The following is a 14,844-nucleotide window of genomic DNA, read 5'->3' as shown; positions in this document are numbered from 1 at the left end:
AAGTACCTTAAATCACATGTGTACATCACTACATTTGTGTGTACCATTTCACGTAATGACATCATTTCAAAAAGTGGATATCATATTACGCGTTAACATCATTTTACGCGTGTACATCTCATTAAACACACGCGTAAATTATTTCACTTATATGTGTATATAATAATATATATGTACATTATTTCAGTATGAGCATCACTGTATAGTAAGTGTACGTAATTATATGTGCAGGTATACATCGCTACATGCGTACATGTACACCATCACATATGTATAAACATGTACATCTCTACATGTGTATTTGCTAACTTTAAGTATATGTGTACATAGCTACATACCGTACAAGTGTATTAGTACAATATTACATACAACTTGATTCATGGGTTAACGTACATAATTAAATAAGCATGTACGTCATTGTATGTACATTACAATGTGTACATGTACACCACTTTTATCACTTGTGTACCTGTATGTAACTGTAAAGTGTACACGTACATTGCTGCATATGTACGCGTATGTGACTATAAATTTACGTATACATCATTACACGTGTACGTGTACGTGTACATTACTATGTATGTGTATGTAATTATGTGTATATTTACATCACTATTAACACTTATGCACGCGTATGTCATTGTAAGTGTACGTGTACATTACTATGTACGTGTATGTACATTATAATTTGTGTACATTTACATCACTATTATCACCTATGTACGCGTATGTCATTGTAAGTGTACGTGTACATTACTATGTACGTGTATGTACATTATAATATGTGTAAATTTACATCACTATTATCACATATGTACGCGTATGTCATTGTAAGTGTACGTGTACATTACTATGTACGTGTATACATTATTGTTTGTACATTATAATTTGTGTACATTTACATTACTATTATCACTTATGTACGCGTATGTCATTGTAAGTGTACGTGTACATTACTATGTACGTGTATGGACATTATAATATGTGTACATTTACATCACTATTAACACCTATGTACGCGTATGTCATTGTTAGTGTACGTGTACATTACTAAGTACGTGTATGTACATTATAATATGTGTAAATTTACATCACTATTATCACATATGTACGCGTATGTCATTGTAAGTGTACGTGTACATTACTATGTACGTGTATGTACATTATAATTTGTGTACATTTACATCACTATTATCACTTATGTACGCGTATGTCATTGTAAGTGTACGTGTACATTACTATGTACGTGTATGTACATTATAATTTGTGTACATTTACATCACTATTATCACTTATGTACGCGTATGTCATTGTAAGTGTACGTGTACATTACTATGTACGTGTATGTACATTATAATACTGTGTACATTTACATCACTATTATCACTTATGTACGCGTATGTCATTGTAAGTGTACGTGTACATTACTATGTACGTGTATGTACATTATAGTACTGTGTACATTTACATCACTATTATCACTTATGTACGCGTATGTCATTGTAAGTGTACGTGTACATTACTATGTACGTGTATGTACATTATTGTTTGTACATTATAATATGTGTACATTTACATCACTATTATCACTTATGTACGCGTATGTCATTGTAAGTGTACGTGTACATTACTATGTACGTGTATGTACATTATAATATGTGTACATTTACATCACTATTATCACTTATGTACGCGTATGTCATTGTAAGTGTTCGTGTACATTACTATGTACGTGTATGTACATTATTGTTTGTACATTTGTGTACATTTACATCACTATTATCACTTATGTACGCGTATGTCATTGTAAGTGTACGTGTACATTACTATGTACGTGTATGTACATTATAATTTGTGTACATTTACATCACTATTATCACTTATGTACGCGTATGTCATTGTAAGTGTACGTGTACATTACTATGTACGTGTATGTACATTATAATATGTGTACATTTACATCACTATTATCACTTATGTACGCGTATGTCATTGTAAGTGTACGTGTACATTATTACTTGTTTAACAAAGGCGTGTGCCATTAAACATCACTATTATCACTTATGTACGCGTATGTCATTGTAAGTGTACGTGTACATTACTATGTACGTGTATGTACATTATAATATGTGTACATTTACATCACTATTATCACATATGTACGCGTATGTCATTGTAAGTGTACGTGTACATTATTACTTGTTTAACAAAGGCGTGTGCCATTAAACAAAGGACCGATATAGGTTGAATCAGTAAGTATACATCATTACAGAGGTGTATATCAAGCACGCCCACAAACGTCTACTATTATCACGTTTGACGTGTGCACAACATAATATAGGTCTATTAGAAATCTGTTCAAATAAACCGAGTATTTAATAGCGTACCTCTGCGAGTATTTACTGAATCGGTCAAGATAAAAAGAAATTTTATTTCATTCAAGTAAACTCGTTTGTTAATTTGGAATTAGGACACTTTGTAAGTACACGTAAACGGTATCCTTTCCATTCATTCTACTATGTATATCATTTTGTAACATCAAGGAAAGGACTGAATGAGTTGATATAATTCGTGTCCAATCCTTTTTTTAACCTTTCATTTTTTTTATTGATTTTCATAACATACACAGTACAATTTATTACACTGGACAAAACTAAACGTTACACTACACATTACAATGATTGCATGTGTATCACACTTTACTATATTGATATATTATAAATTCAACATACAAAAATAGCTGGGGTGACAAGCAATATACATGTAACATGTGCATTACTAGACCATTATTCATCTATATGCATATCACAAGTGATTTAAGAGGTTCTCCCTTTTCAAATTAGGAATGCCATCAACCGCATCGTGTATGAGATTTAAGTACTAAAAAACAAACATAGCTTTTCTGAATTCTACAGTGATATTATTTATAAAGTAATAGTACCATGTCAATCCTATTGTTATAGCGACTAAGTAAGCCAAGCAGTATTGATAATGAAGATAAACTAACATTAAAAGTAGTATTTTCACAAAGCCATTTATCAAATTCCATACGAAGCTTGGTACGATTGAACATTCGCAAAATAATTGTTAATACGTTTCATATTCATTTCCACAAAAAGTACATATCGGGGAGTCCAACACTTTTATCCGAGATGGAAAAATGTTTGTTGGTAAATTTCGATGGACCAGACGATATTGTATTGTTTAATCCTTTTGTTATTTAACAATAAAATATGTTTCAATTTAAAACAATTTATATCCATTGGACAACAATCTTTTTGGGTGCATTGAATAGTTATGTATTCTTAATTATTATAGAGAATATATCGTAGTTTCTTTACGATCCACAAAATACAATATATATATACCCGCAGATCTACGCACACTTAGACCTGAAGTGTCCATAGATCTATTTTTTGGACATTTAAGATGCCTAAGTTAAAATTCGACAAAAGATACACCTATGTGTTAGGATGAGACTTTCAAACTTTGGTCTATATTGTGTATAATTATTCATTATTTCTGTATTATATATTCTCATTTTTGCGAAATAAAGAAAAGAATGATGATATAGCAACAACTTTCGACATAAAATGGTAAGTTTCATTGAAAATATTGAGATTTGCAATATGTAGCCATTTTAAAAAATAGCTACTATACATAATATATATATATAATATATATACAATCACAGTGCCACTTTTCACTTAGTAAAACAAATAAAAAAAAACATTGATGTAATGAACAGTGCAAAGTTGAAGCTTGGCATCATGTACGCCAAAAAGTGACGACTTTCACGATTTTTTTTCATGATCACCTATACTTGTTTGCTTGATTAAATTTACGTCCTATGAACAGCCAGGGTCATGTTAGGACGGCCTCCCATCTGTATGCGGTGTGTTGCGTGTATGAATTGCGTGATGCGTGTTTTGGGAGACTGCGGTATATTCGCGTTGTGCCCTTTTTATAGTGCTATATCACTAAAGCATACCACCGAAGACACCAAGCAACACACACTACCCGGTCACATTATACTGACAAAGGCAAACCAGTCGTCCCACTCCCTTTATGCTGAGCGCTAAGCAGGAGCAGAAACTACCACGTTTATAGACCTTGGTGTGTCTCGCCCAGTGGACAGAACCCAGAGCCTACCTCACAGGGACGAGCGCTCAACTGAAGGCCAAAAGTGAGGTGTTGTCAAGGGAGACATTAGGAAGAACAAAGTTAGTTAGGAAGAAGAGAAAATATCAAATCCTAAATTTAGTCGCCTTAAAGATCTTCTTACGTCCTACCTGTAGGGATAGATCACCTATGCATAAAGTGCTAGCTGCAATGTAATGGGCTGGTTATAGTTTGATGGATAATTTTTAAACTAATCTCGACACTCAATAAGATTAAAGTTAGCCCCTCTTACTTATACAGTACAATATGCACGTTATCCACATAAGTAATCTTCTTCTCTAGAGAAAGTTTGTCACCAAAGGACAAGCGTTAACTGTTGAACACGCAATCTAAAGAGATGAGTTGGTTTTAAATACCTTCTTATTTTTATTGATTCTAAATGTTTCGTTTACGCCAATAATTTCCGATAAAGACCCATTACATCACGAAATTGGCTATTTATAATGACTCGCACTGCCACGGTTCCCATAGACACATTTAAATTGTATAAATTGATTGTAGATAGGAAAGCCAGTGAGTATAATTACTATAGCTCTCACAATTCCGTAGTAATCATAGGTAATGTACTAAGATTGACATCATCCAATAATGCCGAGGGCTGACAAGTCTCCCATAATGTTCTCAATGGATGGGAATAACTTTTTCTCGCGCTCCAGTCTCCTAGTCCCGTATAACTATAGCATTATAGGGAAGAGATAATGATGAATCAAGGATACACTTTATCATCGGCAAAACCAGTTTTGAATGTACATGTATCTAATACAGACAGGTTTATAAATAATTAACGGACTACCGGTCCCTGTGCTTTGTCATATACTCTGCGGACTATATGAAAAACCAGATTTGGAAAAAAGGTCAAGTATGTTTCAGTCTTGCACTTCATATATTTCGCTGAAAAGCGTTTTATCGACGAAATGACTCCTATTTATTCTTTCAAGCGCACTTCGCCGAAATTTAGTTTAGATGACCCGGTGTACTTAAGTGTATTATCTCCTTAACTGAAGGAGGCGCGTGATATTACACTTTGTCAATATTACATATCATAATGAAATGCAGTCTTTTGTGTGTAAAATATCTGCGACCTTAATTAATATACATGTCGCTAGGCGTGTATTCATTGTAGGGCGTATTCACACCATTAAACAAGGAAAATATTGATTTTTTTTATTTTAAATATTTCCTTTCTCGTTCACTGCCACTCGATCAAACCACTCGTGATATTACAGTTGTGTGACCGCACAACCTACCAAAAACTGTCACACAACTGTAGATAAAGTATTTCCACACAGTATGGCACCCGGACAGACTGGATTAACACCAATGTAATCAGTATTGTCCATCCCATGGCACCCGGACAAACTGGATTAACACCAATGTAATCAGTATTGTCCATCCCATGGCGCCCGGACAGACTGGATTAACACCAATGTAATCAGTATTGTCCATCCCATGGCGGCCGGACAGACTGGATTAACACCAATGTAATCAGTATTGTCCATCCCATGGCGCCCGGACAGACTGGATTAACACCAATGTAATCAGTATTGTCCATCCCATGGCGCCCGGACAGACTGGATTAACACCAATGTAATCAGTATTGTCCATCCCATGGCGCCCGGACAGACTGGATTAACACCAATGTAATCAGTATTGTCCATCCCATTTACGTCTAATTCTATTACCTGTCTTTATCCAATATATGGTCTACTGTCTGTATCCCTATATAATAATGTTACGGCGTACATGAAGGATTAAGTTGTTGAAATCAGGAACTATGGGTCGTACACTAGATTTAAGGTCTGTTCCAAATGTTGAACATGTTAATTAGATTTCATGCATAAGATACTTTATTTGTCATGAGACTTTATACAAAAGAATTTAATTTTTAAACAAAGTCTCATGGCAAAGAACTTCAAAATATGGAACTTACGAAGAATTGGAATCAAAGTAAACGTTCTCGGCATTCCAAGGGTTATTATCATTGTCGTGATATTACCCTTGAAATATGTCATCAAAATGGCCAAAAAAAGGCGTCGATATAAAAATAGTGATAGTAACCTCTGGAATATGAAATATGAAGAAAGCAAGTAAAACAAAAGGACAAAATATCTGGTTTATCAGAAAGTAGGAACACTCTAAAATATATATGGAAACACCATGGCATCGGCTTTGGAAAACACACCAGATTAAAGTTTTGTTGTATGTGTCGAAATACTGTTATCCATGTAAAAACTGACATTGACAAACCTTTGAAGGAAGAAAAAGCCAGATTTTGAGAATTTCAAGAGGCCCAATGGGACGAAATCGTTGAAATACCGTTTTCCATTAAAAAAAAACCCTGACATTGATTTCTACAGGATTATAAGTGTTGTGATGAATATGGACAATCGCTTGAATGAAGAAGCGCAGTAGTTTGAGAATTTCAAGAGGCTTAATGGGTCAAAATTACCAGCTTACTTTGGATGCAATTGTTGAAATACTGTTATCCGTAACTAGATATTTTCTACTGACACTACTGTTATTCGTAACTACCGGTTTTGAGGTTAGAGGGGGGCGTGTGACCAAGCAAATCAGGCGAGGGGTCTGGGGGCCGCCTAGGCCCCCAGAAGCTCTAGAATAAATGGTGCAAAATCCTGCATTCTGAGGATTTCATGAACACATTTTCCAGAAAATAATTGAAGCCATTTAATGATGTTTATTTATGGTTTTCGTGTCAAGTGTCATATTTTTTATTTGAAGTTTTGATTTAATATTTTTTACTTACAGAATTGCAATATCAAAATCTTAAGGTGGGGGTCTGGGGGCCGCCCCCCCCCCCCCCCCCCCAAGCCCTCGAATAAATGCTAATAAATCCTGCTTTCTGAGGACTTCATGTACACTTTTCCCAAAAAATATTTGAAGCCATGTAAAAATGTTCGTTTATTATTTTTGACGTCTAATGTCATATTTTGAATATAAAGTTACAGAATTGCACTGCCTAAAATCTAAATATTTATAGAGGCACGAAGCAAAGAAAAGGATGGGGGTCTGGGGGCCGCCTAGAACGAATATACGTACCCGGCCTACTATGCATTTACATATTATTTTTGTCCAAAACAAACATAAATACCATGCTTACTATCTACCGTACCGCTCATAAAACGTCAAAATCACATTTTGTGAACTTGCCGTATAAATTCCCTTCTGAAAGACCTTCATATGTATAATGTAAACAAATAATGCCTCGATGAGAATTTGATATTTTATGTGGTTCGTTTTTATTGCCTAGTAGGTAAGCTATATCAAACAAGTACGATAAAATGTAAAACAAACGTTTTATAATGGTTTACATAATCATCACTTTGCTCCATTTGCAGTAATAAGGAACAATTGTAGCTCTAAAGAAGACACCATTTTCAGTCTAAAATACTTTTGAGCTACAATGTTGCAGCTAGGGGTCGCCTATTGAAGGTTTTTATAGGACTAATAAAAATGTATGTGAACTTTTTTAACGATATAAGCTTTTACTTTTATACATTATTTGTCGGATTAGATAATTTATTTTCACTAACATACACAATCTTCATAATTCGTGTATTGGACAATGACAGAAAAGTAGGCTAGTGGTCTGTCTATGGCCAGACGCTGCCTGGAATTATTACTATCATCCTGTTTTCTAATAGGGAGCCTTTTGCCATGTGCTTTAATTTTTTAACATCGTTTGTCCCATCTTATAACATTATCGGTAAGATATGTTTTTGTTGAAACAAAAAAGGAAGGCATCTGGCCATGGTGTGCACCCAGACCCCTAGAAGCTCTCATTTTCTGTCGCATTTGGTTCTCCATTTGGTTTGATTTTCCACTTTTTTCTTTACACACATTTTCTTAGGACAAATAAAAAGCTTCTAGAAGCATTCGACGTCAGTAGTAATCTTGTAACTGGCGTTTTGAAAGTACGCACACATTTGTGAATTGATAGTCGGATTTAATACATGACTTTAATGCTGAATCAAAAATGTGTATTATATCATTTACAACCTGGAAAACGAAGGGCATGACATATAGTCAACTAGCGAAGACTCATGGCCAGCTACAATTCCTTATACCCACCCCCTCCCCCTTTTCTTTTATTTGCTAAGGATATCGAGATATAACCTGTCAATATTGAATATTAATGACAATAAATTATCTAATATATTGGGATTTTATCGGGTTTTTTTTTAGGAAAAAGTAAACACTTGAAGGAATTTACATTGTACCTTTTAAGCGATGGAGATAAAATCTTATGTTCATGCATGTATGTACCACAAAGTCGAATACATTTAGATTTTAAAATGATAACATCAAACGGTAAAGGTAGGAAATGGAGCTTTCTGTCTAATTCTCACTCTTTATCTAATTCCTTATTTTTTCCCCTTTTCCTTTCTCCCTCTATTTTTTCTTTCTTCCTTCTTTTCCTTCCCTCCCCTCTTTCTTTTTCCCTTTTCTCTTTTAGGGGGGGCGTACGCCGGGTCCGCCCCCCTATGGATCCGCGTAACTAGATATTTTCTACTGACACTACTGTTATTCGTACGTAACTACCCCTCTTGTAAGTCTTATTTGTCCCAATCTCTAGAAAATCCGCCCAAAAGACACAAACATTATATTTCAACTAGTCTATACTTAATTTGGTTATTTAAACAAATAAGTGAAACACACTTGAACATTTCAAGTATGTCACATCAACAAAACCTACGTGTACTACCACATTAATACTCTTTGTTTCTAATTATTTGGTCATCGACTATATTTCTCAAGCATTATTGTCTCCAAAAATGAAACGTCACTTCCGGAAAGTGGATTCTAACATAATGGATCCGTGTTGTTGTCCAATGGCAAATTTCCGGACGTCTGTTTGCCATGTGTTCCCAGTCTCCTCTGAGTGTGTGGAGAGGCACAGTGACTCAGAGAAAATAGTTTACTCCTGACCGCCGTACTTTAGTATTAACCATCACCACTTAAATGTAATTATGAATCCCGGTTTGTTGACAAATCTGTAGTTTTCCGGTTACAAGACTAGGAAACTTGTATATACATAAACATACCTTGTTAGTATCAAAATATTCAGATGCATTCTTTTTGCCTGACCAAACACACGTGCGATATATATAATATTCCCACTTAAGGATCCAGAAAACGAACCAAAGACATTTATAGATATGTTTTAGGTTTAATTTACAAGATCGAAGGAGAATATATATCACAAGGATTAGTACTGAGGATATTAAGACTTTTGGAATATATAGATTCCTGACTATCGTGCTGCTGGTGTTTTTTCCGATGATGGATTCATAAAACCGCGAGGAATCATTTGTAAGTTGTTTGTAGTACCAAATTATAATGAAACTCTCTGTGACAAAAAAAAGGTATATGGAAATTTCCGAAATTAGGAAAGGTAATTAACACATGAGTCTTGATATTGCAAGTCTGTATTCATATTACCATTAAGTGCCTACATAATTTGATGTACATGTACGTTGTGTTATTAGATATATGTTTGTTGATCATGCGAAATATATATTTCGTTTTTGAACATTCAAATACTAATGATGATAATGATGATGATGATGATGATGATGATGATGATGATAATGATGATAATGATGATGATAATGATGATGATGATAATGATGATAATGATGATGATAATGATGATGATAATGAGGAGGAGGAGGAGGAGGAGGGGGAGGACATGTTGTTGATAATGATATAATTTGTTGTAGGTTTATCTGCTATAGTGATGGCATGTCCGCTCTACACACCGTTAAATGATTTTTACGCCCATTGTAGCCATGTATAGCTTTTATATATATGTCTTCGCATGGCGATGAAGGAAACCGGAGATCACGAAGACAAAATCGCCAATCTCATAGTCAGTATTTGGCCTTACTGTTGCAAGATTCCGGTATATGCATTTTTTTCGAATATGCTAATGATCTTCTCTTATCTTTCCAGATGTCCTCTAGTCAGTGAAAACAAATGAGAAGTAGTATGGCATCAAACGTGACGTCAGACCAGCTTCTACTGGAGGAGGCGAACAAGGACAAGGTCATGCTTTTACTTCCGGTGATAGTTATCGTCATTGTTATCATGATCCTAGGAACACTCGGGAACTCTCTAGTCTGTTATGTATACTACTTCCGGATGCGCAAGACACCGTCGCACTACTTTGTTTTGTTTTTGGCGGTTCTGGATTTGGTTTCCTGTTGTATAGGGATGCCCTCCGAGTTAGGGGATCTGTTTCTCCCATATACATTCACCTTACCATTTGCATGCAAGTTTCTCCGTTTTGTCCTATCATTTACAATTATTTCGTCGTGTATTACGTTAATATGTGTAGCGTTTGACAGATACTACAAAGTTTGCAAACCTCTGAAAGGATTCCCAATCACGAAGGTTCAGATTCTTTGTGGTGTTGCAATTATGATTGGGGCAGTGCTATCGTGGCCTGCCCTTGTCATCTTTGGGATAAAAACAGTAAAAACATCCGAACCAGGCTTGTATGGGAAGGAATGTTCTACGTCCGACTCTATGGGCGGGACAGTGTTCCCATTGATCTATTATGCAACACTTGTGACGGCATTTATAGTGACGTTCGCGATTTTCACTACACTTTACGTTAGGATTGGAATAGAAATAAATCGACGGAAAAAGAACCCGGTTGGCGACAGAGGGCCCCCGATCTCACGAGAAACTATGAGAAGACGGGAGTTGACGACGTCAATACTTTCTGATGAGGAGTCGACATCGGCCGAACCCTGTTCTGACGACGAAACAGCACGCGAACTTCGCTCCAATCGTAGTAGCTTTTCCCACCTGCGGGACTACATTGTTCATCACTTTAAGTCCGATGTTAACAACGATTTGAAGAGTTCCGATAATCATTTCGACTCCAGCATGAACAACACACTTCCGTCTCGTCGGCGGAAGTCCATGTATCGCAGCATCAGAACAACTTACATTTTCCTAGCCGTTTTCGTTGCATTTCTCATCAGCTTCCTGCCATATTTGATCGTCAACATACTCAAACACACAAAGACTATGTTTCATGAATTTAACACCGGTACAGAGGAAGTGGTTTACAACCTCTGTGTGCGTTCATTTTTCATCAGTAATTTTATCAATCCAGTCATCTATAGTCTATTGAACAAACGATTCCAAAAGGAGTGCAAGATTTTATTCAAAAGATATTGCTGTCGGTGCTGTCAGCAGGACAGACAGATGTCTCCTAATTCACGAAGGTGATATCTCTGCCATTCGGCAGGAATCCATCTGCAGACTTATTCTTTGTGACACAAAAAAATACGTATGATACGTATATAAATAAGTCATTTCCGGTTTCGGTTTAACCTTTATACATATATGAATACGAGCGTTGTTGATGTATGACAAATTATGCCTATAATGTGAGAGAGTGTGTAATTTATGTGTTATATTTAACATTCAATACCAGCAATATTTCATATACAATTTCATTTTTTCCAAAGCTTAGTGTAAACTTTGGACGAGCCATTTTATACTTATTTGTATTTTAGTATTTTTTTTTTTATAAAATATGATCCAGGGTGCTTATGTTTCTTATAGAGCCTTTAGTATTCTTTGACATTATCTGCTAATAAAAGGCATATTAATTCTGAATAAACTGAATAGGAACTTAGGAATAGAACAATCATCATTGTCAGAATACTACACCAAGATATCTGTGACACACGTTGACAGCAAAATCTGACGGTTTCTGTTTATGGATATATGTAAAAATTATTGTTGCGCCAGTTGATTTATCTGGTGAAATTCAGTTATTCGTTAAAGGAAATTCAGCTATTCGCTGAAGTTTGATATCTATTTCCAAGGATTTGTAAGTGAGACTCGTAGATCGTCTAAATTTTGAGGAAATTGTTGCTATCTGTTGAAACTTGAAAAACATTAATGCACTAAAATTTGAAATTAAGTACTAGAGAAATACCATTATGTTTGAAATGTTGATATCCGCTGAAAATCGAATGTTGAACGTTTACAGTAAACAGGTCTTTGTTGAATAATACAATAGACAGGTGTAAAACCAAGTGTACAAATGTTGGCAGCGAGTAAAATAACAGGAAATCTTATTGTTTAGATCACAAAGACATTTTTCTAGTGATTTGTTTACCTAAGGTTAGAGGTCAGAGCTGACAAGCTATTTTATACCATTACACAATCATACTCTACAATTCTTATACAGTGATAGATACAGTGTTATAGTGTATCTCTGTAACGCTTCTTATCAATTAACAATATCGTCTATTTTTATATTCTTACTCAAAGATGCAACAAGATATGTTTAAGCGATCTTATCGCAATACGTTGTTCCACCTCACTAAGAACAAATGTCTTTTATTGTATTCACATGCAGGAGCCTGATAATTTGTTAGTCTTTATACGTTTAGATATTTATTTTTGGAGACGATTGTAAAGGGCTCTATTATAAAATTTTAAGAGATCTGCTTGCATTGTCATTGAACATAGGCAGTATTTCCACTGGATTTTGATAATTTCTCCCTAAAATGCTGATTTCGGCATAGAAATGTTTCGGGATACTTTTTTTATTATAAACAAATCACTGGTCCCTGTGCCAAACTCAAGGTTGGAGACAGCCATTGTTCAATGTGTTTAGAAAAACAATCGGTTGTTTGTAGGGCCATCACGCGAATGTGTATATTATTAACAGTAGCTTTCACATGAAGCTCGAATTCGTCAGACTCCCATCTCAGTGACATTCCTGTCATGTTTAGATTTGTATGGCCTTTCACACATCTATTGTAAAGATATGTTAGGGACATAGTTTATCTGCCCAGCCAAGCACGGTCCATAGTTTGTGTGTAAATGGTGCCTACTTATTGTTGATTTATCTCAGTACTTGAATAGACATGATATATATATAATGCACAGCACACATATTCCGCTTGTCATTTAGAAATATGGGAACAAAACAAGGTCAAACGATTCTCTGATGTCAAATTGCCCTGTGAATATAATCGCATCAATCATAAACTTATATCTATAGAAAAATATCATTTCATTTTAGTTCTTATGGGTATATGCTATCCTGTACTGTAGAACTTTAAAACATGTTCGGCTTGTAATTAGGGAAAAGTTGTTTAATGGACCTTCAAGATACGGATTAACGGCTTTAAGTGTGTAACATACTCCAACAATATACATCGTAACATACTATGATACGTGCCTCTATATTACATTTGGTTCCCTTACTTAATTCGACAATGGAGGACGTGTGCTATTCATTATATATTTTGGAATGTAATAGAAGTTTGGATTTATTTAATGAAAACGAGTTCGTGTATGTTGAAAAGACGCCTTTCAAAAACAATTTTTCCTTGTCTTTAATATGTGAACGAAGTAACAAACAATTTAATATCTTAAGCATTAATCATTTTGCATTCTCCTCCGTTGACACAAACTTAAAAGCTTCCAAAAAAGCAATTATGTGTTACCGTTGCATTTTTCTCTCCTTTTTATGGATATGTTGGATGTCTGGAGAAATTCTATTTTTTCCTTGATGATCTTCCACTTGAAAAAAAAGATCCAATTAGTTCTCTAATCATCTTTTAAATGAAAGCATTTTATTATTATACTGTAATCCAGTAAAATATAATGCATAGAAAAACCTTAAGGAAACAGTATTCTTCCGGGTGTTTTTTTTTTTTCATTTCTGCGTTGTCGGACCGAATTAATTGTTCTTGAAACATAATATTTCCTGTACTTGAGTCATTAAGTCTACAAAAATCTCTTTTTAGAATTAACCTTAAGCCAAATCGCTCTAATGGTGTATGAAATTTTCTTCCCTAGGGTTTGTTACGTGAAGTTACTGGAATAGATCACACACATTTATTACCCGCTAATTATTCACTTGTAGGCAGTCTATTACATACGGTGTTCAGGTCCGTGACGCTATGGCGTCATATTTCTACATGTGTAATTGTATTATAAAAACCAGGTGTATATTTCTCATGCGAAACAAGGAAAGTGGATAGGATGTGTGTGGTCACAGCGGTCCTCGATGTGGACCATTGTTAACGTCAAGAAACCACACGGACATGACATGACCTTTCGATTAGGACCACCCTACGTCATCACATAGCATTTTTTGTGAGGAAAAATGAGAAAAAAAAGAAAAAATAGAAATATCTATAAGACTTGAATACTAATTCCATCGTTTTTGCACATTACAGAGTTATTTCCCATGCGGAAAGGTATACATTGTGACGTCATTATTTTATTAGCGAAACCCACGTCGTATTCAATGAAAACTAACGTTACGCTCGCAAACATATGATCTTAACCAATACCTACCCGCAGATGCAACGCAACGCGCTAACGTAATATTAGGCCCCTCATTTCATGGTGGGGTATCCTGATCAAAATTGTATCGATCCATTTTCTCAAAATGTTCAGAAATATTAATTTCTATGTAGAATGGTACAGACCGTAACTATCACTAGCTGTACAGTTAACTATACCGAGGTCTTAAATTCAATTGCTTATCTAACATTATACTTTATAACAAATCAATGTGCAATACTATGTGCAATTCAACTGTCTTAAAGTGCATTCAGAATATGATGATAATAAATATATATATATTTTTTT

At 35.0% G+C, this 14,844-nt stretch overlaps 1 protein-coding gene across 2 annotated transcripts in view; it reads left to right on the top strand.

Annotated features, from left to right (window-relative positions):
* The window catches only part of LOC138318632 (neuromedin-U receptor 1-like), a 15,537-nt gene extending 693 nt beyond the window's left edge, over nucleotides 1-14,844 (top strand). The window contains exons 1-2 of one of the 2 annotated variants that reach the window (XM_069261177.1): nucleotides 9,215-9,513; nucleotides 10,156-14,844. In XM_069261177.1, the coding sequence (XP_069117278.1) occupies nucleotides 10,180-11,445 (1,266 nt within the window). In that variant the 5' untranslated portion in view covers nucleotides 9,215-9,513; nucleotides 10,156-10,179 and the 3' untranslated portion in view covers nucleotides 11,446-14,844. Of the gene's footprint in view, nucleotides 1-9,214; nucleotides 9,514-10,155 lie in introns of those variants that run through there. The other variant, XM_069261176.1, reaches the window with a different exon arrangement.

Source organism: Argopecten irradians, chromosome 3 (assembly GCF_041381155.1).
Source record: "Argopecten irradians isolate NY chromosome 3, Ai_NY, whole genome shotgun sequence".
In the NCBI taxonomy this organism is placed as follows: domain Eukaryota; kingdom Metazoa; phylum Mollusca; class Bivalvia; order Pectinida; family Pectinidae; genus Argopecten; species Argopecten irradians.
This window is presented reverse-complemented; position numbering and strand designations above follow the sequence as displayed.